Genomic DNA, 25,215 nt, shown 5'->3' on the forward strand with positions numbered 1-25,215 from the left:
GACACTCGAAACAAACTCACAGAGAAAGGTTCCATCTGTGGCTACCAGGGGAGGAGGGCAGGGGCTGGATGAAGGCGGGCCGAAGGTACAAAGCTCCGCGTGAACAGGCGCTCAGCACCGCGAATGCCATCAACACCGCTGCGTGTTGCGTGTGACGTTGGGTGCGCCCCGTCTTTAACTTTGTGTCTGTGTGAGATGATGAGTGCTCTCTGTTCTGTGGGCATCATCTCACAATGCATGGAAACCAGGTCGTTCCTGTCCACACCGTAAACCTGCACTGCGCTCTTACCTACATCTCAGTGAAGCTGCGAAGCACAGAGCAGCAATACACACCTGTTCATCAAGACCGTGACTGTGCCCTGTGGTCCATCCAGTTTCTGTGTTACTTTCTCTACGTCTTGAAAGTACTTTTCAGCTGTTTTTATGTCTCCAATCTGCTTTGAAAAAATGAAGCAGTCAATTCAGGTGACAAACGCTAAATCCACACCCACACAGACAGCTCCCCAACGCCAGGTGAGGATGCTGCAGACATGATTAGACAGCAGGCACGGCGGAACTCTGGAGCCACTTACTAACTGTCATTTTCCATTAAAAAACAAAAAGAAAAAGCCATTTAGGACGGAGCAGGATGTCAACATCTGTCCACGTGTCAGAAAGTGAGTGATTAAATTATATAAAAAGGCAATTAAAAAGGCAATATAATAAAAAGTACTGTGATATGTCTAGTAAGCAAATAAACAAACCCAAACTAGTTATTTGAAGAAAAAACATGAGATAGTAAGTGGAAGAACTAATCAAGGAAAAGAAACCGTAAGTAAAATAGAATTACAGATATAACAGAAATGACCTCAGGTAAGATGAAGCCAAAGTGATTATGAAAGAGGACTGCTTCACAGAACTCTAAGCAGATGCATGTGAGCACATGGAGCAGACATGCGATCTTTATTTTGACACTCTAAGTGAAGAAAGCTGAGCGCCGCAGAATTGATGCTTTTGAATTGTGGTGTTGGAGAAGACTCTTGAGAGTCCCTTGGACTGCAAGGAGATCCAACCAGTCCATTCTGAAGGAGATCAACCCTGGGATTTCTTTGGAGGGAATGATGCTAAAGCTGAAGCTCCAGTACTTTGGCCACCTGATGCGAAGAGTTGACTCATTGGAAAAGACTCTGATGCTGGGAGGGATTGGGGGCAGGAGGAGAAGGGGACGACAGAGGATGAGATGGCTGGATGGCATCACCGACTCGATGGCTGTGAGTCTGAGTGAACTCCGGGAGTTGGTGATGGACAGGGAGGCCTGGCGTGCTGTGATTCATGGGGTCGCAAAGAGTTGGACATGACTGAGTGACTGAACTGAACTGAAATTGCCAAAATTGATCCCGGAAACAGAGAAGAAACCTCCCCCACACATGGAACACTAAAGCTGTTAATAAGTTGTCCCACAAACCCCAGGAGTGTGGCTCAGGCCTCTTTGAGTCAGGTATTCACATCTTCCAGCAACAGATAATTCTACAATTATCTGAGAACAGAGAGAGAAAGAGCAAGCTACTTCTATGAAGACAGAAAACAGATACTAAGTGCTGCTGAGAACAGTGGGTACACACACGCACGCACACACACACGCGTACGTGCACACACACGTGTACACGCACACACGCACGCCCACACACGTGCACACACGCACACGTGTACACACATGTACGCGCACACGCGCACACATGCACGCGCACACACGTGCACACACGTACGCGCACACACGCACGCACACGCACGTGTACACACACGCACGCGCACACACGTGTACACACATGTACGCACACACGCATGCACACACATGTACGCACACACACATGCATGCACAAACCCAGACCAACGGCAGCTGCAAAGAGCTGGGCCCGCCCCCGGAGCGCAGCCCTGCGTGTTTCGGTGGTGGGAACTGAAGATGCTCCCACACCTGCTTCTCCCTCCTTCGCGGGGAGGAGGGCGCGAGGGGCCCTGGGGGGTCTGGGGAGGGAGAGGAGCCCACGGTGGCCAGGTCCTCGCGTCAACACGTTTCTACTGCAACAGGGCAATGCCTCAGTCACCCGTCTCTGCGCTGCCTGATGGAAATCTACGTACATTCACATGTAGCAAGTGGCCTCCCCATCACATCGAAGCTGGAGGCTTGATACTCAGTACCTACAGGACTCGCGCTGAGGTGCAGCCCCCTGACCCCCTAGTCCCTCGCACCTGCAGGAAGATGCGGCCGATGCAGCTCAGCACCTGCGGCTCCTGCTCTGGGTGGAACTGGACGACCGCGCGGTACGCGTCCACGGCCAGCACGTAGTCCTGCGGGAACACTTGAGAGTCAGGAGATCCCGCTCCGCGCACATGGAACACACAGACCTCGTGAGAGGGGACACAGCACCCACCAGGAGGGGGGTGGACAGCCCAGCGGGCCCGGCTCCGGGGTCTGGGCATGGCCCCGGTCCCCAGAGCCCTCCTCTCCCGGGGTCTGGCTGTGCGCTCGGCCTGGGGGTCTTTCTCCTTCCATCCACCGAGCAGCAACTAGCATTTCACCCGGACCAACTTTTTCCTGCTTCTGTCAGGCTCTGGGGCCCAAGCTCGGACGGCAGGCGGCCTGTCCTGTCTGTGGACGCCGTCCGGGGCTCGTGCCAACAGCTCGCTGTCTCTTGACGGGTGCGGTCGCAGACCACAGGCCTCCACGGTCTGTCAAACCCCTGAAGGTACTTCTCTCTCTTTACTTGCCTCCACCTTCGTCCTCACGCAGATGGGGACTGCAGTCGCTAGTTTGCTGACTGGGGTGTTAGATGACCGGGGACGCTCCACAGGAAAACCAGGCGCAGACCCGCCAGCCTGGCACCTTTGAGTGAAGCTCACTGGAATGAACTGGACCCCTGGTGCCTGTGGGGAGCCGGCCACACCCGCTGCCCATGCCCCACGCGTGTAAGTGCCCGTGTCCATGAGAGCGTGCAGTGGGCGAGGGCCTTATCCTGGGGGTGCGGTGGCCCCGGGCCCCTCAGTCTTGGACGGGAACCCTGGGGCGGCTGCAGCGCTGGGCTCAGGTGTGCTCCCAGGAGACCAGCCGCCCGTGACCCAGAGCCCTGCCCAGAGCTGCTGTCGGCCGGAGGCCGTTCCTAGAGACAGCCCCCTGCTGGGTGAGGATACGCTGCCCCTTCAGGGACATTAGCTGCACTGAGCTCTCCAGGGAGAGTGCCGTCCACTCTGGTCGGGCAGCCGCGGCCTGATGGTGCCGTGAGCGGCCAGCGCACAGGGCTGGGGAGGGCAGGGTGACCCGTCTCGGGGCTGGGGGACGTCTAGGCCGTGACTCGGGCCGCTCTGCCTGACAGCGTTCCGGGCGGACGTTCGAGGCTGAGGCATACGGATGGACAGCTCATCATCAAAAAGGTAAGCGACTGTCAGGTCACCCGGCAGAACTGATGCCAGAGCCCACTGCCCCCCACCTGCGAGGCTGGCTCGGCACCACGGCCTCACGCTGCTGTCTAAACGGGCTTGCCCGAGGTGGCAGCCGGATGCACGTGTGCCAAGGCTGTGACCGCAAGATGCTTCACTCCTTTTTAACTCAAGAACACGAAAGAATCATCTAAAATTTCACATTAAACCGCATTTGTAGTACAGGCACTTCTGAAGCACCGTGTTGGTTCTGTGCTGGGTTCCAAGAGCACAGATAGCAGGCGGAGTCAGAGCAAGGGGACCCCCTTGGCGAGCACAGGGTTGGGAACCCGGGGAGCACAGAGCGCGAGGACTTCAGGAGCCCCATTCAGACCCGAGTCTGCGGGGCTTAGTAGAAACTGAAGCACGTGGACCCCAGGCGTGCCGCTGGCCCCTCTGCTTGCAGGCCGCATGGGGGCCCTCCCCCTCCGAGGGCCTGGGGCTCCCCACCTCTGGGAAATGGTACCTTCATGAGCAGCAGGCAGTTGGCCATGGAGCACGTCACCCGGCCCAGGCGGGACCGCCACAGCTGCACGGAGGCTGCAAGAGAGGAGGGGTGAGCGCCCGGGGACGCGGCCAGCAGCCCAGCCACCGACGTATGGAGCCCCCACGTCTGTGGCCCTGCCCTGGCCACGGCTTCCTGTGCGGCCTGGCACACTCCTCGGGCTGTGCTCTCGACGGCCGCCCAGCTTCAGGGGGACAGAGCCTGACTGGACCAGGAGACGAGCCCGTCGTGTAGCAGGGCCGCCCCGGAGGGTTGTGGACAGGAGGGGCTCCCCACTATGGGGCTGTGGGCAGTTACACGTGGGTGTCAGCACCGCAGCTCTGGTGACAGCAGCCTGCCTGCCCGAGGCCTGGGTGTCCCACCCGCTTACGTGGAAGCATCGGTTACTAAACCAGCTGCCTCGCCGGGCTCTGAGGGCTGGCGGGGGAGGAGACGTGGGGTGGGAGGGCGGAGAGGCTGGGGCAGGCCAGGCCCCGGGAGGACCCTCCTCCTGCTGCCGGGACCAAGGAGCAACTCTGAGGTAAGAACCTCCTAGAAAGGATGCTCGTTCCAGGAGGAAAGCAGCGAGGAGACGCGCGCGGGAGAGGGTGAGTGACGCGGATGGAGGCTGCGACCCGGAGCAGGCGGGGCCAGCCCGCCGGGGACGCGGGCAGCACTGACCTTGCCTGTTCTCCTGCGCGATGCTGCGCGTGGCCCCGTCCTCCGCCAGGCCCTGCTCCAGGTTGGCCAGGATCTGCGGGACACGCAAGGACAGGAGTAAGTCTGCCTCTGGGCGCTCTGCTGAGATGCTCCAGGAGCAGCAGGTTTCTCTGTCGAGGAGGGTTTCCCGGGGACACGAGTCAAGCATCGCCGCTCGGCACGCACGGGGCGGACGGCAGAGAGAGCGGTGGCCCTCTGGCTCGAGGAGGGTTAGGGCTGATGATGCCCGCAGAGCGCCCGAGGAGCCCAACACGCGGAGCGTGCGCCCGCTCTGTCTGGGAAGCTCCAGGTACGGGACCCAAGAGGACGATTTCTCACTCCTGTGAAGCATCAGTCTCGCTCCTCCAGGGCGTCTGGGCCGCGCGGCCCTGTGTCAATCTATCGCTTAAGTTCTGAGCATCTGTTACTTTGCACCGCTTTTCCTGTTTGGCTCATGGCCCTGAGTCACTTCTTTTGTGACTGTTCCCCTGGAAGAAAGGAAGCTGCTGCCCTGGGGATCTGGGCAAAGGGTGGATCCTCACGGCGGCAGAAAGAGGAGGACAAAGCTGCCAGCAGTGAACGCTGTCTGCTGGGGAGGAAAGTGAACCCATGTTAACAGGAGACGGGCGGAGGGCTCCTGGCTCTGTGACGACGCGCTTCAGGCACGTGCTCTGCAGAGACACCCTCGCTCTGCGGCTCACCCTGCCCTCCGCGGCTCACCCCAGAGGGGAAGCTCGCCGCCAGCAAAGCAGCTGCTCCAGGCTCTCCCTGGCCTCGTCCCTGTGCCCAGGATGGGCCACTGGGCCTCCTCGCCCTCAAGGGGCTGCGCTTCACACCAGGAGGAGGACGACGTGCCGTGAACACAAAGGCCTGTCCTACCGTGACTGCTCGGGACACACCTGTGTTACAAGTGTAACAGCTGCAAAGACGAGCTAGTTGGTCCAAACCAGGCCACATTTTCCAGCTACTTATCAGCTGACTCCTGACCAGGAACAGCAGTCTTGATGGCCCACTGAGAGGGGACTGCCGGGAGCCAGCATGGGGAATCCCGCCCATGGCAAAGGTCATGAGGAAGGGGGCCTGACAAACGTAAAGGCGGGATCAGGCCTCAGGGGTTCCCCCTGACTTTCTCGAGCATCTACCCCCAAAACCAGAGTCTGCCTGCTTTCCTGCGTTCTGCTTTCCACCTACTCTTCTGACATTTAAGGGGGCTGTCCCCCACCGCCTTCCTCTGAAAGGAGTTAACTTGGAGCTCCAGGTAATAAGTCTCCTGGGCGGAACAAGCGTGTTTCAGTCCAAAACCTCTCTGACGGCTCTCTAGCCTGCGTGACAAGTTTGTCCGGCCTCTTACAATCACACGTAATTGTTCACAGCCTCCCAACCGTGAGAGGCACGAGATGTTTTGAACTTTCCAAATACAGAGTCTTTTGAGAAGTTATAAATTATTAGTGTAGTATCAGTGGGTTGTTAGAAATATACCGGTGGAGGGTTTCATTGTTGAGCCAATATTTGCTGCTAAGTCTCCAGATCCCTTGCCCCTTAAATACATTAATTGATATAACTGGCATATGGAAAAATAAGTAGTGACCTTTGATATTAATCATGTTAGACCTTAAGCTAGTAAATTCTTTTCTTGATTATAACCCACCGCACCTTTGCCCTGTCAGGAATGCAACTTTATCTGGTGCCTTTGGAGGGTGGCACCTGGTTTAAGAAAAATCACCCTTGGAAAAAATAAGTTTTCTGGTTGACTGACTGTTATCAGAAAGAAAAGGCCATAAAATGTTAGCAGGCCCCTGGCCAGAAGATGATGTAAAACCACCTAAGACCTTTGTATGCATGCATAAAGAGTGCCTGGTCTTGATAAAGGTCAGGCCTGTTGACCCCGCGTGACTTTGTATTATCCATTGATCTCTATGTATAAAAAGCTTTCCTGAAAAATAAAGAGTTGGACCAGTTCCTGGAAAGACTGGTTTCCCCGTGTTGTCTCTTCTCTCCCTCTCCTTTTCAGGCTGAATTCCCATCCGGAACACAGAGGCTTGCTGTGTCTACTAATTTTGCCTGGGCTTCTAAGACCTGAACGGGGAGGCGCTTTGCGTCTCCACTCCTTCGGGAGACCGGGAAGGCGCCTGCGGCCTCACATAGACGGTGCAAGTCTCTTGTCTTGAGACTTTATTGGCTTCTCGTGTAAACCAAGGAATACATCCTCTTTTCCCTATTATTTTCTCCACTACATTATTCTTCCCTAATCTCTCTTTATATCTCTGAATAATTATCAAATCGCCGACGCCGTCCCCGCTTCAAATTCCCTGGATCCACTGGGGCTGGACCCTGGCAGGGGACAGTTACAAAGCAAGGCTGGAGGCGCCGAGGAAGGGGAGCAGGGGCCTGGCTCTCCCAGCCCAAGGGCCGGGCAGGCTCCGGTGGGCCCGCAAGGCGCAGTAACGGGTGTGGGTCGGAGGCCGTGAGCCTCTGCCTCCCAGAACCACCCAGGCGGGCGGCACCCAGTGCGCTCAGCCTGGGAGGTGCTGGTGGGGGGCAGGTCAGCCCCACCCCAGCTCCAGGCCAGAGCACACAGCTCCCAAAGCAGCTGCAGTGCCGAAGTAACAGTGGCTCTGAAAAGTGAAGATGCTGCCTGGAGGTGAGGCGGGAGGACTCAGGAGAACATGTGGGTCTGGGAGATGGTCCTCCACCCTGCGGGCGGGGCTGGCGTGACCAGAGCTGAGAGGCTGCACCTGACCACCTCGCCCCCGCCCTGGGTCCAGCTCATCCTGGGCTGGTCCTGGGTGGGACAGGCACCCTCAGCACCACGGACAGCAGCGGAGGGAAGCCCAGGGCCCAGGAGGCTGGCGCTTGTCGGTTCTGTCCAGGAGAAAAAGGTCAGCCTCTCCTGGGCTGCGGGTGGGGATGGTCTAAGGACTGGGTTTATGTATGAAGTGTCCAGTCCTCAGACCCCTGGGCGCTGGCCCTGACGACTCACTAATGACCCACTGAGTCCACAGAGGGGCTTAGATTCCCCTGGAGCATTCTGGGACCTTCCCAGACCTACCAGTCTCTTCCAGACTTCTGGAAAAGAGGCTTTTCAAAGTGAGAAGAGGCTTCTTGGAGCCGCCCCAGGCCACTGAAGGAGCATTAAGCACTCCCAGGAGCCAAGTGCTGGTCTGCATCCATCATCTGACTCCATGGCAGCCTAGAGGAGACTGGGGACATTCCTCCTCCCGACACGAGGCACTCAAGGCTTCCAAGGGCCAGTCATCCCGCTAGGAAGAGTCTGCCTGGCTCCGAAGTCCCTCCAACCACGGCCTGTTGATGTGCCCGGCGAGCATTATACTTTGCAACAACACTCTTCCCAGTCAGCTCAGAGTGAGAAACTTCAATGACAAGGTAAACCAGCCCTCACTTCCTTCTGGGAACCCAGAGGACCACCCAGGAGCTCCAGAAGTGTCCACCAAGAGCAACTGGGGACCGGAGGAGTTCAGCAGGTACAAATAACCCCATTTTATGAATCTGTCAAACGTCGCCACTCCTAACTGCTCACAGTCACAGCTCCGAAAGCCCCCACCCTCCAAGAGCACTGCACCTGGGCCAGCTGGCAGGGGGCGGGCAGGGGGCTGGAGCCGGGGAGACCCCAAGCCAGACATCTCCGCCCCAGCGCTCAGGGGAGCAGCCTGATCTGCTGACGCCGCTCGACGCCTGCCACGTGACTGTTGCTTTACAGCCAAGAACAACCCGGGATGCAGCGTTGAACCTCAGCTGCCTTCGGAGCCAGAAATACGAGCGGCAGCTGCCACGTCGTCATGACGGAGTCGTCATGAGTGTGATTTGCGTTCACTCTGCAGCGCTTCCAGCCTTATCTCCTTAAATCCAGCTGCAGCGCCTGCGGGACATGGAGCAGGCGCCCGGAGCCTCCGCAGGCGTGCGGGCGGCCGGCAGCCCGGGCACACGCTCACGGGTGTCGTTTCTACACCAGAGGAAACGCTTCTGCGGCACATGTTCACGGGTGTGACTTTACACGAGAGGAAACACTTCTGCTTTTCATTTACTGAGGGCACCAGGAAGCAGGGTTTGAAGCCTCGAGCTTTGCCAGAACCCACCCACCATCCCCCAGAACAGCTTCAGCAGGAAGAGCAAGCAGCAGGGCCACAAGGAGCTCGGCCACCTGCCTTCCTGGAGGGGGACGCGGGGGTGGGGCTGGGGGCAGTGTGCTGTGAGGGCGGGCATCGGGGTGAGCGCTCCACCAGGCGGGCGGGGGCGGCCCAGCCGGAGCGGGGCTTACCTTGCTGCAGACGGCCTTCACCCTGTGGAGCCGGTCCAGGGACTCCTGGGGGTTCCCCAGGTACTGCTGGAGCTCCGCGTGCAGGATCCGCATGGAAAAGGGGACCATGGAGCCTGGAAGCAGAGCCAACGCGGAGTCAGTCTGTCGGCCGCCGCCGAGCGCAGCCGGGAACCCGCCCCGAGCACAGCCGGGAACCTGCGGGTGTTCCCGAAGCAGGGAGGACAGCCCCTTCATTTCCTGGCGAAGCGCACAGTGATGCCGGTTCTCGAATGGGTCCCAGCTCCCTCGGTAAAGCGTGTGTCACAGACGACGACCACAGGAGGGCTGGCCGTCACCTCCTGCCCACAGCTACGCCCCAAACGTGTGGAGGCTCTCACAGTGAGAAAAATAGCAGAGGCCACCACCCTGCTCCAGAACAGGACACTCGTGGACCCTCTGTGAATAGGCCAACATCTATTTAAGAAGTTAAATTAATAAGTAATAACTTTCCAAAACAGAAGGCACCAGGCTCAGACGGTGGCACTGGTGAGTTCTATAGAACATTGAGGAAGAAGAGGTACCAATTCTCTACAGTTTCTTCCGGAAAATAGAAGTGGAGAAGATGCTTCCTAATTTATTCTATGAGGCCAGCACTGCCCATGTATCCAAACCAGACACTATCATAAGAAACAAGAACTACAGATCAACATGGCTGATGAACACAGATACAAAAATCCTCGGCAAAATTAGCAAGTCAGATCCGACTAAATCGAATATACCAAAAAATCAGAAGTCAGATCTAACAGTGTATAAGAGAAATTGTCCACCATGACCGAGTGGGACTCATTCCGGGTGTGCAAGGCTGGTTCAGCGTTCAAAAATCCATGTAACGCATCATGTCAAACAAGCTAAACGAGAAGAATCACACGATAAATCCAGAGGAACAGAAAAAGCATTTGTCAAAATGTAACATCCATTCATGATTAAAACTCTCAGCAAATGAACAGTAGAGGAAAACGGCCCCAGTTTGATAAAGAACGTCTACGAAAACTTACAGCTCAGCTCAGTTCAGTTCAGTCGCTCAGTCGTGTCCGACTCTTTGCGACCCCATGAATCGCAGCACGCCAGGACTCCCTGTCCATCACCAAATTCCGGAGTTCACTCAGACTCACGTCCATGGAGTCCGTGATGCCATCCAGACATCTCATCCTCTGTCGTCCCCTCTCCTCCTGCCCCCAATCCCTCCCAGCATCAGAGTCTTTTCCAGTGACTCAACTCTTTGCATGAGGTGGCCAAAGTATTGGAGTTTCAGCTTTAGCATCATTCCTTCCAAAGAACAACACCCAGGACTGATCTCCTTTAGAATGGACTGGTTGGATCTCCTTGCAGTCAAAGGGACTCTCAAGTGTCTTCTCCAACACCACAGTTCAAAAGCATCAATTCTTCGGTGCTCAGCTTTCTTCACAGTCCAATTCTCACATCCATACGTGACTACTGGTAAGTGACCTAATTAATGGTGAGAAACTACACGCTTTTCCTCTAAGCTCCTGAATAACGCAGGGACGTCCCCTTTTTACTGCTCGTACTGAACGTGGCACCGGAAGTCCTCACTAACACAGAGCAGAGAGCCAAGAGATCGTGCCTGCACGCTGTCTGCTCTGGGCCCTCACGCCACCGTCTCTCCACGCAGCGTCCTCCATGGCCTCGAGCCCCCACCAGGACACCCGCCCTGGACCAGGCTCCCACAGCCCAGGAGGTGGACAGCGGTGGCCCTCCATGTGCCCCCGTGACTTGCATCTGGAGTTGGGACTCTACTCAGACCAGAGTAGGAAAGGTGGGCAAGGAATAGCCAGCACCGGTGTCCTGTAAACACGTCACCCTTGCCCGTGACCTTCCTGGGGGGCCCGAGACGGCCGGGCTCAGGTGGGAGTTGGCTTCCCCCTTCCTGGAGGGCCCGAGACAGCCGGGCTCAGGTGGGAGTCGGCTTCCCCCTTCCTGGGGGGCCCGAGACAGCCGGGCTCAGGTGGGAGTCGGCTTCCCCCTACCTGGGGGGCCCCGAGATGCCGGGCTCAGGTGGGAGTTGGCTTCCCCCTTCCTGGGGGGCTCCGAGACGCCAGGCTCAGGTGGGAGTTGGCTTCCCCCTTCCTGGGGGGCCCTGAGACGGCTGGGCTCAGGTGGGAGTCGGCTTCCCCCTTCCTGGGGGGCCCAAGACGGCCGGGCTCAGGTGGGAGTCAGCTTCCCCCTACCTGGGGGGCCCCGAGATGCCGGGCTCAGGTGGGAGTTGGCTTCCCCCTTCCTGGGGGGCTCCGAGATGCTGGGCTCAGGTGGGAGTTGGCTTCCCCCTTCCTGGGGGGCCCGAGACGGCCGGGCTCAGGTGGGAGTCGGCTTCCCCCTACCTGGGGGGCCCGAGACGGCCGGGCTCAGGTGGGAGTCGGCTTCCCCCTACCTGGGGGGCCCGAGACGGCCAGGCTCAGGTGGGAGTCGGCTTCCCCCCTCTCTCTCTTGGTGCCACTGGGCTGGTGCAGCTCACACATCTCAAAGGACAGAACCCACACAGGAAGCACACACAGTTCATGACACACACAGAGAAAAGTGCCCCTCCCTAGAGAAAAACACGGCTCAGAGTCAGGACAAGAAAAGGGGCGGCAGGAGAAACGCCGCCTGCTGCTTCCAGCTTGAACAGCGCAGCGGGAGAGCCACTCACTCAGCAGGTTTTGGTGCCAAGCACAAGTGCAGGCGCCGGACGCACAGATGACGGGACGTGGCCACTGTCCCCAAGCAAGCCCTGCAGGCCCGTCGATGAAACAGCAGACACTGCTTTGACATAAGTCAGGCCTTTCCTACTTTTGTTTGTTTGTCTTAAAGAAGTACAAACAAAAGTACCTTTAAACTGGCTCTCGGTTCCGCAAACCCGGCCTCGCTGTGTGTGAAGAGACACCGGGAATCGGTGAAACCCTTCACGCCAGCGGAGTCCAGCAACACGACCTGCACGGCACCGTGCCAGCCAGGGGCCCGTCTCCCCAGCACGGAGCACGCACCTTGAAACAAAGCACGCGTCAGAATCTGGAAGGAAACTGACATCCTGGAAGGTCCCGTGTGTGGTCATGACCTGCCGACTTCTAGGTTAGTATAAACACTGTAGGAGTGCTTCCATGAATCATTTAGGAAACGCTAAGTGCAACTGCCCCTACGCTGTTCACGGTCTGGAGTCCCCTGCAGGACTGCAGGCCCGCTCGGCCGCCAGTGCCGCAGCAGGTGCCCGAGGAATCACAGCCCGCTGGGCAGCGGGCCTGGAAGGCAAAGCAAGAGGAGGGATGCCAGCCTGACCCCAGGGGCCTGCCTCCCTCAGCAGGCGCAAGACTTCCCGGTGTGGATGGGCTGAGCCTCTGGCCACCCACTGGCCCATGTGCTGGGCACGCAGTGCCTTCCCTCCAGCGCTCCGGCCACCCACATGGGACAGGGAGCTGGACATGGCCAGGCTGCTGTGGGGCCCAACGGGCAGACGCGACGGCACGGTGCCTGCCGGACACCCAGCAGAGCACAGACTTCGCGGTCAGCAGGCCCAGCTCGCCCCTGCAAAGCTGGGCAGGGCCTCTCGCTGTCCAGGCGGCAGGGCCCGCTGCCTGACCGCTGCTCTGGGCTCGCTTCCCTGCACCCTTCCTGGTCTCCCTGACCCCTGGCACCCCAGCTTTCTGTGCTCCGACGTGGGGACACAGGTCGGGGACATCTGTGCCGGGCTGATGGCATAGTATCTCTCACCCATGCCTATGCTGGAAACAAAGAGCCAGCCTGAGAGAGTCCCAGATAACTCATTACTAAGGCCCCAGGGACGGGGAGCCTGGTGGGCTGCCGTCTATGGGTCGCACAGAGTCGGACACGACTGAAGTGACCTAGCAGCAGCAAGGGGTTATTCAGTGCTGCCCCAAGCCCCGCGGCAGACGGGGAGTTCAGGACGGGCCAGGCGCCCCGGTAGCATCTCGAGTGCTGGATCTGATGCAGGCCGTGGGCACGTACATATCTCCCTGTTTACTGCATGTGGAGGAGGGCAGAGGCGGCTTCGCCCCGCTGTCCTGATGGAGACGGAGCCCGACCGGAGGCCGTGTCTCTGACCGCCTGTTCCAGGAAAAGACTGCAGACACCAGAGTCCGCAGAAAGGGTGAGCCGTGTGAAAGGCGGCAGGACCCCGGACCAGCCTCCTCAGACTGAGGAAGACACGCCTGACTCGCACCCCTTGGCAGAGTGCTGGCAGACAGAGGTGAGCCGGAAACCTGACCTGTACAGAGGATGTTCACCCCGGGGTGGGGTGAGGGAGGTGAGTGGAAACCCGACCTGCACAGACGTTCACCCTGGGGTGGGGTTAGGGAGGTGAGCGGAAACCTGACCTGCACAGGGGACGTTCACTCCCGGGGGTGGTTCCGTCGCCTCACGGGAAACAGAGGGGGACACCTGGAACGTGCTGAGCGGTTAATTCTCGGCCACCGCGTGAGCTCACCTACTGATCAAGTGTCTGCATCCGGCCTGGGAACCAGACATGTGCGTTGCATGATTCTGGAGGGAGGGCAGGCAGGGCCTAGAGAGCAGTGGCGGCTCACCCTTGTGGACGCGGGCGGGAGGGGGCTGACGGGGGCCATGGGGCCGGCAGAGCCGGGTGTGGGGACACGCGGGCCCAGGGGAGGCGCGAGCTGTCTGCTCACGGGCCCCAGTCGGGGCTTGTACACACCGCGGCCGAGCACCGCACAGATGTGAGCAGCCTCCGACCCAACCTGTAGGCCCCGACGTACAGGGACGCACCGACAGCAAGGAGGAGAAGTGGCGATCCAGGGGGAGGGCGGAGGGGGAGGACGCGGACCAGGGCCGCGCGGGGAGAGGGCCACAGGAAGGGCTCCCCAGGCCCTGCCCCAGCCCGCTCAGGCCTGGGTCTGTTCAGTGACCTGTCATCACTGTTTCATGAGAACAAGGAGAGATTCCAAACAATCAATTAAAAGGCAGCCTCAGTGTGTGGAAACCACACTCCCCTGCAAGGAACTCCATGAAATCGCTGCAAATATCAGAGAAAGACAGAAGACCAATGAAAAACGGAAATTTCATGATATTAGCTCGTGATTGGTTATGACTTGTTATGAATACTCTGAATGGGAAAAAGCTATGCCCAGTATTTAAATAAAACATATTAAAGCTCATTCATAAAGGTTATTTGTTTACATCGTTGTAGCTTCTTTTTTACAGCACAGTTTAATGACCTGCTTTGCTTATGTACTGCAACCTAAAATGAAACAAATGAATCAAAATATCACATTTACGCTTGTTATACCACAAAATGGAAAGAAAAATTGGTAAACGTTGAGCATACCACTATGGAGGAACGTTAACACACTTTAGCTAAAATGTATGTATGATTTATGTCTATTTCATAACTTAAATTAGCTGCTTAATGGTGCAGGGCGACCAGCTCCTCTTTATCCCTAAGACAACAGGCTGCAATTCCAGCCGGGATGGGAAGCCTGCTCAGTCTGTGTACTGATGTCCCGAGAGCTGGGGGTGGGTGGGTGATGCACTGTCCCATGCCTGGGCCCGAGGGCCTGGGTTCTCACTTCACAGGAAGCTGGGTGTCATCTCTGCGAACCTCTGTCCCCGAGGAGAGGGAGCAGGACCACGGCGCCCACAGGACCTGGTCCAGCGCCCTGCCTGGTATCATCGACCAGGACCCCGGGGCTGCGGAGTGCTCGGCATGGTCAGGGCTGGACGTGTCCGCTGGCCACCCTGGAAATACCTCCTTCTCCGCCTGTCATTCTTTGTTAGAAAACATGTTTGTTTATTGACCTGTGCCAAGTCTTAGCTGTGGCACATGGGCTACAGGGACTGAACCCATGTCCCCTGTCCTGGGAGCTCGGGGTCTTAGACACTGGCTGTACGGGAAGCCCCAGCTCGTCTCATTCTTAGCCTGCAGTAAATTCAAAGTAGCTGATGTATGAACAGTTGTTTGAACTTACAATTTACGTGGGCCTCAGCAGGAAAAGAAAATCCGCGTCTTTACGCAGCTGTGAGCGTTCGGGCGCCTGCCTCTGTGCTTGGAAGTCTGACTCTCTGCCCACCCCTGGGCCCAGCACAGGGTCCCACTCACGGTATGGCTGGGGCACCCAGGGGCAGTGAGGCTGGGCGCAGGGGGTGTGCAGGCCAGGCAAGGCTGACCTGCCCAGAGCTGGGACACGGTGCCAAGAAACTGTTTTTCCTTTTCCCAGGCTGGAGGGAAACATGGCTGCTCCTCGTCAGAAGCACGGAGAGCCGTCTCTCGATCATCAAAGCTTTCAGGCAGAATCTTTTGAAGAGAAACATCCCAAACCTCCCCTGTAAGGTGCCCCTCGCCTCTCCCTGTAAGAAGAGGTGACAGAGCCTGACGCTGAGGGGGCAGGAGGCTGCACACTGTCTTCTCTGGGAGGGACGGATCGCGAAGGCTTGGAAATATGGACGAGAAAGTTCTGGCACTCACTCCCCAGTGGGGACGCGGCCCCCGACCGCAAGGGGACGCTGGGCCCCTGTGATGCACCTTACGGAACAGAGGGGCTGCGGCCTGGTCCCTGGGCTGAGGGGCGTCCCGGTGAGTGTGAGGGGGGTCACAGAGAGACCAGGTCGGGGGGTCCTGGGGTGAGTATGGGGGGGACACTGAGGGACGAGGTGGGGGCTCCTGGGGTGAGCGTGGGGGGGGACTCTGAGAGGAGGTGGGGGCTCCCTGGGGTGAGCATGGGGGGGACTCTGAGAGGAGGTGGGGGCTCCCTGGGAAAGTGTGGGGGGGACTCTGAGAGAAGGTGGGGGCTCCCTGGGGTGAGTGTGTGGGGGACTCTGAGAGGAGGTGGGGGCTCCTGGGGTGAGTGTGTGGGGACTCTGAGAGGAGGTGGGGGCTCCCTGGGGTGAGTGTGTGGGGGACTCTGAGAGGAGGTGGGGGCTCCTGGGGTGAGTGTAGGGGGGACACTGATGGGCGGGGTGGTGCCCTGCCTGCCCCGTGGAGACACCGTCAGATCCACCGCAGGGGTCATGCTGGGTGGGACAAAGCCAGGTGGGCATGGCTCCCACCCATTGCTTAATGACCAGGACCGTCCGCTCCGCCCGGGGCTGCACCCCTGAATGTTGCTTATGGGGCTCCTGGCTTTCATCCCTTCCCTCTTGGTCTTCTGGAGACCTTCTGGACCTGGGGGCCCACTGGGGGCTGGACGTTTCACTAACGTGGGATGGGGCCTGCTGCCCCTCCTGTGTCCACACCGCCCGGCTGCCTCACCACCACCATGAGCCAGCTTCGTCAGGGCGACCACCGGACGCCTGCCCTGTTCCGGGCTTGAAAGCCTGCCTCACCGCCTCCTCCATGAGGGCGAAGTTCCCGCAGTCAGAAGGAAGAGACAGAACTTTAATGCCAGGGAGGTTAAAGGTCTCAAAGTCCCCCACGCTGAAAATCCTCCTTCAAGTCTGGGGAAACTCGGGGCAACACAGACCAGCTCCCGTCAGCCTGTTACGTGAGTGAGACGGTGACGATGGAGAAAGCGCCAGGAACTAAGACAGCGCAGCACCAGCCTCCCCTGCGTCTGCAGAGACGAGGCTGAGCTTCAAGGAGACACAGCGCAGAGAAGCAGTCGAGCCACAGGCCGAGGGGAGCCCAAGCCACCTGCCCCCTTAACCCCACATCTGCACAGAGGCGGGGCTGAGCTTTAAGGAGACACAGTGCAGAGAAGCAGCCGAGCCACGGGCCGAGGGGAGCCCACGCCACCCGCTGCCGCCCCTTACCCCTGCGCCCCGGGTACACGTGTGGGTAGTACTCGTAGTAGAGGTCCGGCTGGTCCAGGTTGCCGAAGGGCTCGAACTCCATCTCGGCGTTCTGGAACAGGCCCAGCTTCACCAGCAGCGCCAGCCTCACAAACCAGAGCTGAAAGCACAGAACATGAGGCACGCGACGGTTACCTACGCAGAGCAGGCCCAGCGGTTCCTATTCCCCACTGAGTGCTTTAAAAACGCAGGGGCCTCTTTAAACCTTCAGTTTACTTTCACTTAGGCTGTGCTGCAAGGCCTGTGGGACCACCGGACCGGCGAAGTCCCCAAGGCCCTTAATCTGATGTCAGAGCTTGATTTCAAATAGGTTTAAACAAGGGCTAAACTAACAATCCCTGGGGGCTGAGCTGGTAGGGAATACCCCTGCAACGGAGACCTGGGCTTGATCCCTGGGTGGGGAAGATCCCCTGGGGAAGGGAAAGGCCACCCACTCCAGGATTCTGGCCTGGAGAATTCCATGGATTGTACAGTCCATGGGGTCACAAAGAGTCCGACGTGACTGAATGACTTTCACTCACTTCACAAACTAACGCTCTTTCTTAGAAGTTTGCATAACTCCAAGTTTATATACATGGATGTGGAAAGAGATGCTCCCTGCCTGAGGGAGGGCAGAGTCCAGCGGGGGTTGGGGAGGGGGGTGGAGGGGGGCAGCTGGGCTGAGCGGGGGAGGGAGGCGAGGGCACTGCTCAGGGACCTGGACTGTCCATGGGAAGTGGGGAGACCCATGGGCACACGATGGGAGCAGGGGGGGTGCACAGGCACACGATGGGAGCAGGGGGGGTGCACAGCCAGCTCCAAGTGGCTGGAACACCGGGTCCCTTCTGGAAAACGATGGCCGCCAAGTGAGAGGGCAGGACTGGAGACCCTGGCAGCTGCGGGGGCTGCGGGGGTGACCCGAGTCAGCCTCGTCCCACTAATGAGAGAAACGAGGTTCAAAGAGACCACGTGGCAAGGGACAGACAGAGAGGCTGGGCCCGTGGGCTGCCTGGTGCAGGGGGCAGGGGCGAGAGGCTGCCTGGGGCAGGGGGCTGCCTGGGAGCAGGGGGCTGCCTGGGAGCAGGGGGCTGCCTGGGAGCAGGGGCAAGGGGCTGCCTGGGGCAGGGGACTGCCTGGGAGCAGGGGTGGGGGGCTGCCGGGGGCAGGGGCCTGCCTGGGAGCAGGGGCGGGGTCTGCCTGGGGCAAGGGGGCCGGGGGCGGGGGTGGGGCGGGGTGGGGGTGGGGGGTGCCAGGCGGCAGGACTCAGCGGTGCTTTCGGAGCAGCCGTGGAGAGAGTTGGGCTGGGCCCATGGCAGCTGAAGCCGCGTCCGCTGAGGACTGCCCTGGCCGCGGGCACGGTCCGGGAGCATGGCCCAGCCGCTGCGCCCGGGGCCTTGGAGCCCAGCCCCTCCCCTCCCCGGCTGTCGAGGGACAGCCTGGGGGACGGTCTGGCTGGGGAGGGGGCTTCCGGGGACGCCAGCATGAGAGACCACGGCCGGGGCGGCGGGCTCGAGGACTCAGGCAGCCGCCCCCTCTCCTTGGAGGGCTTTCCTGCCGTTCAGAAGCCCACTCTCTGCACATGAACCACTGGAGCCTTCGCTGTTTCCAGGTGACGGTGGCCTGGGGAGGATGCGGCCGTACCTGCAGGGAGTCCGCCGTGTGGCTGGTCGGCAGCCCGCTCTTGCCGTAGCCTTGGCCGTGGGCCGTGAGTAGCCGCCCGCACAGGTCCACCGCCGCCCGCCAGTTCTTGCAGCTCTGTACGACACGGAGAGTCACCATGGGGGCCACGCCGGGGCCGGTCACCCAGGGGTCACGGGACGGTCACCACGGGGATGGTCACCCTGGGAATGGCCACCACAGGGTCACGGGGATGGCCACCATGGGGTCAGTCATGGGGACAGCCACCACAGGGCCGGCCACCATGGGGATGGTCACCCCGGGGACAGCCACCACGGGGATGGTCACCCAGGGGTCATGGGGACGGCCACCACGGGCTTGGTGCTCAGACGTGCAGGCCACACAGGCACCAACTGCAGACGCCCTTCAAGACAAGCCAAAGATAAACCCTTAAAACGTAACCACTGATAGAACCCCAGGGGCAAAACTCTTGTTGGAAAGCCCCGCTCTGCCCCCAAACCCATCAGGCTGTTTCCTGTTTAGCAAGGTAACTCCACCTTGTGATTCTTCTTAAATTAAACCACAGTCAATGTTTCACGCTAACCTGCCCTGGACACGTTTATTTGTACCTAAGGTCTGCATGTGGCCCTAAGTGGTTCTAAACGTTTAACAGGACTCTGTGCCGTCAACATGAAAAACGACCAGTGAGTCGTGCGGACACATCGCGATCCAGGCTGCGTGTCCACACGCAGCTCCCTGTCGGGACTGGACCCATGGGAGCCCAGCTGAGGCGGCACGGGGTTCAGGGACTTGGTCTCAGCTGCTCGTTGCTGCCCGAGGGACGCAGGAAGGAGGGCCACCAGGCCGACGGGAGGAGGAACGCCATCAGAGGGACTGTCCAACCCCTGAAGACACTGGAAGTGGACGCCTGGTGTGCAGTCCCCAAGGACAGGCAATGCCCACTGCCTTCAGCGCACAGGCCGGGCCTCGGGGCCGCCTGCGTGCCGGAGCGGGTGGACACTCACCCTGGGCCCTGTTAACCTCAGGCCAGAGAGGGAGCCGGACGTTAGCCTGCTGTGCCCCTTTTAAAGGATGCTCTGGGCACTCTGTGCTTGCAAAGTGCTTCTAGAACAAGAAGCTGAGGGCACCTGCAGACCGAGTCAGGCCTCCGGTGTCCTCAGCGAGAACTCACGTTTCTTCTCATGATGCAGTCAGCACCAGCTCCTTGAGGAGGAAGCCCCTTTCCTCGTCTTCCTGTGAGTGTTGTGTATTAGTGTGTGTCTCTGTCTCCGTGTCTATGTGTGTGTATGTCTTTTGTGTCTGGGTCTCTGTGAGTGTGTCAGGGTGTGTTTCTGTGTGTGCACGCACACACACCCAGCATAGCTAGCGCAGCTGGATTGGGAAGCGTGCTGGGCGGCCTTACTCCCGGCTCCGTGGTCATCTGGCCGTATGCCCTAACACACCCCACCTGAGCCCCCGGCCCCAGGCTCCTCAGGGCTCCTCCTGACTCAGCAGTCAGGCTTGTTAGCGCTGAATGACAGTCCACCATCATGGGACTCACCACCACCAATTCACCTGCTGAAAGGCAGCTTGCGTGCCTGACTGCTAGGTTGCTTCAGTCGTGTCTGACTCTGCAACCCCAGCGACTGACTGTAGCCCGCCAGGCTCCTCTGTCCATGGGATTCTCCAGGCAACAAGGCTGGAGGGGGCTGCCATTCCCTCCTCCAGGGGATCTTCCCCACCCAGGGATTGACCCTGTGTTTCTCGTGTCTCCCGTGCTGGCAGGTGGCTCTCTACCACTAGTGCCGCTGAAAGGCACCTTGATGGCTTCCGATTTTTGGCCAAGGCGAATCGGGCTGCTGTGAAGATGTGTGTGGAACCTGTGAGTACAGGGCCGAGGCGGGGGGTGGTGGTGACTGATTCAGTCGTCCGTAAGAAGAAACTAACAGGAATATTAACACGTTTGCTTATTATCTTCAGTTAGGGAAGAAGCCACTTTTTAAAACACATTAACTAAAATTTATGGCAGGACCATAAGGCTTTTCACAAGGTACGTTTTACTATTTTTAATCATTCATTCGGCTCAGGCGCTCGGTCGGGTCCGACTCTTTGCAACCCCATGGACTGCAGCATGCCAGGCCTCCCTGTCCGTCACCAACTCCCGGAGCTCACTCAGACTCACGTCCATCGAGTCAACGATGCCATCCAGCCATCTCATTCTCTGTTGTCCCCTTCTCCTCCTACTTTCAATCTTTCCCAGCATCAGGGTCTTTTCCATGTTTGGTGAAAAACCTGTTTTTTAAAGCTAGAATTTAAATATACTGTTCTAATCTTTAAGCACTATGGAGAAAATCTTATGAAAATCTCTTCATTACTGTATACGACATGCAGAGCTCTGATATTAAAGGTAGTTATATATGAGAAAAAAGATCTAAATTTCAAAATATTGGTTTTTAAAACTAGGAAATAAGATATAGACTCTGTTTGAGAAACTGAACATATTCCAGAACTTCCAGAAGAGGAGAAAAACAGTCCAATAAAAATCACTCAAGTAACTAACAGTAGGCACCCAACTTTTCCCACCTGTGACTCAAAGGCAGTCATCAATGTCACAGGTGACACCACGGACGCGATTAAAATGTCCCTCTCCACGGGCCGCGACATCATTTCCCCATAAACGGCAGTCTTGGAACACTCTGACATTACTCAGGAAAACGTGTTGAGAAACTTTCCTAGTCTTAAAGACGAATGCAATTATTTTAGGATGCAATTAAAATACCAGGGCAAGGGAATGGTCTTTCCTCGAAGACATTTCCCGCCTTGAACAGGCCTCCGTGCCAGCATTGTTACTGTAATTGCTACCGGCCTCAAGTATTTTCAAAGTATGAAAAAAATCAAACCAAACCACATATACTTGACACCAAGAATGATGAAAAGATGTAAAAAGATCGCCTGAGGACTAATGACAACGTCTGTGTGAGGCTTTGCGTGTCCCGTGCCCCGTCCAAGCTCACAGTTACAAGCCACGCTTCAAATGCAGCCGCTGGCTCGTGACGCTGCCGCACAGCAGGAGTTCAAGGCCATGGAAAGGAGTGACAGCGGCCGCCCCCAAGGCAGGAGGGCCGTTCCACTGACGCACGCGGCCGTGCGCACCGCCACCTCCCACACCTGCGGCTCCATGAGCAAGGGCCAGTGCACGTGGACTCACAGACACCTGCAGATGAGCCCCCCTCTCTCCCTTTTAGAAACTGAGTATCTCCTCAGCTCTCCTTCCCACAGCTTCTCATTCATGGGAAGAATTCCAGAATCACTTCAATGGAAGAAACTCAATGAAACGTGTGATCTACATTTACTTAAAAAAAAAAAAAAACCACCACCTAAACTTTACTGTGAAAATGTCAGCAAACCACCTCGGCGAGTGTTTCTTTGCCCTTCTGTAACAGCATGAAAGATGCTGTGGGGCAGACGGTTTCCAGCGGTCACAGGCCGCTGGCAGCACCGCCTGCCCAGGTCGGGGTGCCTACGCTCAGTCTCCCCGTCTGCTCAGCCAGGGCGAATGCACTCACTCTTGTTAATGAGTAAAGAAAGGCTTTTTGTGCGCTTCCGGGGAGTCTGCTAATTTAGTACTAAACCTTCCACACCAAGTGTAGAGTTCTTTCAGAAAATCAACGCACGGTGGCTTCGCTCTAGTTACTTTGATGGAGCAGATTTAGTCACAGCATATACTGCCTCACAGAATTCACATGTTCTATGATGCTCTCTAGTGCTCAGGACTGGTTATCTGATCCAACAAAACTCCATTTCTGTGCAAGGGCTCAGGATGAGACACTGAAAGTGACCGGCCCTTGGAAAAACATTATGAAGGGAGGAAGAACTTACAGGGAAAATCAGATACACTGTTACTTACAATGAGCTGCTTCAGTCCAACGAAAGACTGCTCCACCGAGCTGGCGGTCAGGACCTGTCTCTTTGCCGCAGCTTTTTCACCCAGGAAGCGCAACATTAAGTCTTTAACTGCATCTCCCTGGAAAGATTATAAGAGAAATACGTCAGGACAACAGAACGCTAATTAAACTCAGCTAAGTGATACTCACAGCTAACCAAATATTTTTTTCCCCCACTGGCGTATGGAGGCTAAAATGCAGTTATGGTACAGCTGAGCTGCAACTAACCAGACACTATAGCGCCCCGATCGCTGGTAAGACGTGTTGTTTAGAGTTGCTTTCTCCTGGAGAGGAGGTGGTAAGTCAGGAGTGGCTGTGCCGCGCTGGCCGGGGTTCGTGGTGTGAGAGGGGACACTGCCCCTGGGAGGAGTACGGTGCCCGGCGGGGCCCAGGCTGGGCGGGCAGGCCTGAGCCTTCTGCCCACAGCCCACACCACAGCCCCCTGGCCTGGGCCTCTGGGGGTCCCCAGGGCTCAGCCAGAGCAGTGAGTGGTGGCCTGGGGCATCGCCTTCCCCTAGGGCCATGACCCCCAGCCCAAGGAGGGCCCTCTGCCAGAGGGCAGCTGCACAGGACTCTGCACAGGGGGGCCTGGCCCGGCCTCGGGTCAGCCCCACCTGCGCCCGGGCTGAGCGACTGTAGGGGGAGCATGGTGCCCAGGGAGAGACTGGGAGGGGCGGGGACATGCCACTGATACAGAGGCTGACAGGGGAGAGCCTGCAGCTCCAGGCAGCCTGTGCCTGCCCAGGGCCCCCGACTCCTTCCCATCAGGCTGCGGAAACGAGTTGAAGCAGCTCTGCTCAGAGGCAAGGCTCCTCTCCCATGATTGCCTGCATGGCCGGTGCGGGCCGGGCACGCAGGAAGGCTGCAGCAGGCTCAGCTGCCTCCTGCTGCTGGAGGAGGGCAGTGGGGGTCCCGGGCCCTGACCCTGGAGTTCAGAGGCCAAGCTGCACCTCCTCCTCACACGGGGCAGAGGCCTGGAAGCAGCAGGGTTACGGCTTCTGCCTCCAGAGAATAAGGTGAAATATTTTAAATGCCAGGCCCCGGCAGGGGCTAACTGATCCCAGAGGGTAATCAGAGGGCGGAGCAAGGAGGCAGGCACACGGCTGCACAGAGCTCTGCACACAGGCGCCTCCGAGCAGACCAAGAGCTGCATCTGTGCAGAGGGCCTGAGAACCAGGGAAGGGCAGACTCACCTTAAAGCTGCGGAGCTTGGAGGAGCAGTCTGAGTCCTCCGACCTCGCAGCGCCCTCAGTAGCGAGCCCACACTGCAGATGCCACCTGCCCTTTCGGTTCTGCCAGTCAGTTAGCACAGGACGCTCAAGACAGGGGCACCGTGGGGCTGACCAGCACTCACCCTGAAAGCCCACAGACAACAAAACCTCCCGACACAGATCGGCTCCCACCGCGTTGCTCGGCTGGGGCGGTTCTGACACAGGGGTCCTGGCGCCTTGGCTGTAGACCCTCCACGGTCACTGGAGTGAGGCGAGCGGCTTCCTCCCGTGATGTCTGGAGAGCTATCTCCCTGCACCTGGGGAGGACCCACCTAGAACCCCACGGACCCCTTCCACTCAGCACTCCCTCGGGTGCGCCCAGGGCAGGGCAGTGGCAGACCGTGCGAACGGGAGTCTGTGGCTGGCCCTCCGCGTGCAGAGGATGGGCCGCTACCCTCCTGCTGTGTGCAGACGGCTTCAGCGGTGCCTTGGAGGTTTTAGTGGATGACGTCCATGTGGAACACAGAGCGGCTGACTCACGGGGCATGGCCTCTAAGCTCTACCGTCGGGGATGCCCGGTCACGGGCAGCGGTGCTGGAAGGACAGCGCCCGGCCATGAGCAGGAAAGCGGTGACGGCGTCTGCCTGCCTGCCGGGTGGGACTCCCATCACATCCACATTGTGGGGGCTGGGGGTAGGATCCGGGAGCAGAATCAGAGCCGGGTGGAGGAGAGGCCCGGCCTTAGGTCCAGATGTCGGGTTCACAGAGCCCCCTGCGAGGCCAGAGCACCCCAAGGTCCCCCACTGTCCCCGTCACCCCCTCACAATTGGCACCAACTCGCTGCCAACTCTGGTCTGTGGAATTCCCGCCACCCCCCCACCACTGAATGACCTTCACAGAAATACTTTCCAACTTCCATCCTTTCCTGGTCTGAACATTTCTGAATAGTCATCTCCCCACCAACTTTGCATCCAGTTCTTCAAGAATACAGGCCACCAAGACTCTGACTAGTTAGAAATGCCGGCACTCCTCTTTTGAAGCTTCTGTGGTTGGATGCAGTTAGATGCTCACCTGCATGGCCTCAACCTTAACTCAGACTGCTCTAAGAAGCCACTTCACAAAGAAACAAGATAACACTTCGCCGCTGCCCACATTCCATCCCTTAAGAAGTGAAAGTGACAGAGAAGTCGCTCAGTCGTGTCCGACTCTTTTGCAACCCCATGGACTGTAGCCCGCTAGGCTCCTCTGTTCATGGGATTTTTCCAGGCAAGAATACTGGAGTGGGTTGCCATTTCCTTCTCCAGGGGATCTTCCCAACCCAGGGATTGAACCCGGGTCTCCCGCACTGCAGGTAAGCTCTTTACCGTCTGAGCCACCAGGGAGCTCATTTGGTACCAACGGGTGAGCGATCTGGAAAAACTGCGAAGTATTTCAGAAAGCTGCTGTAGTGCTGCGCCAGTAACAGTCGCGTGGAGAGGGACGTGTGAACAGGTAAACCCAACAAACACTTGGCTGGCATCTTAAAAGCCTGGTGTGCCGTGAGTTACCACACCTGTTGGGCCGATCTAACTCCTCTGGAATATAAACACAGCATTTCTGGCGTAAACCACACACTTTTTCTTTTCTATGAAAAGTTCTCTGAAAGACAATACACGACTGAAGAGACACAGGTGAAGAACTGACCGGCACAGTGGTTCCATGGGAAAGTCCAAGGCCTTTCGGGAGCTTTTCTGAATTCGTATTTCAGTCTACCATGAAGCTTCCAAA

At 58.2% G+C, this 25,215-nt stretch overlaps 1 protein-coding gene across 3 annotated transcripts in view; it reads right to left on the minus strand.

Annotated features, from left to right (window-relative positions):
* TRAPPC12 (trafficking protein particle complex 12) overlaps positions 1-25,215 on the minus strand; it is a 38,170-nt gene that overhangs the window by 2,067 nt on the left and 10,888 nt on the right. For all 3 annotated transcript variants that reach the window (XM_018052724.1, XM_018052725.1, XM_018052726.1), the window contains exons 3-10: positions 22,201-22,317; positions 18,318-18,431; positions 16,659-16,797; positions 8,910-9,022; positions 4,616-4,688; positions 3,917-3,990; positions 2,227-2,325; positions 334-434 (exon numbers count right to left, since the gene is read on the minus strand). In XM_018052724.1, coding sequence (XP_017908213.1) covers positions 334-434; positions 2,227-2,325; positions 3,917-3,990; positions 4,616-4,688; positions 8,910-9,022; positions 16,659-16,797; positions 18,318-18,431; positions 22,201-22,317 — 830 coding nt within the window. The remainder of the gene's footprint in view (positions 1-333; positions 435-2,226; positions 2,326-3,916; positions 3,991-4,615; positions 4,689-8,909; positions 9,023-16,658; positions 16,798-18,317; positions 18,432-22,200; positions 22,318-25,215) is intronic.

The sequence above is a fragment of the Capra hircus genome, chromosome 8, assembly GCF_001704415.2.
Source record: "Capra hircus breed San Clemente chromosome 8, ASM170441v1, whole genome shotgun sequence".
Classification (NCBI taxonomy): Eukaryota; Metazoa; Chordata; class Mammalia; order Artiodactyla; family Bovidae; genus Capra; species Capra hircus.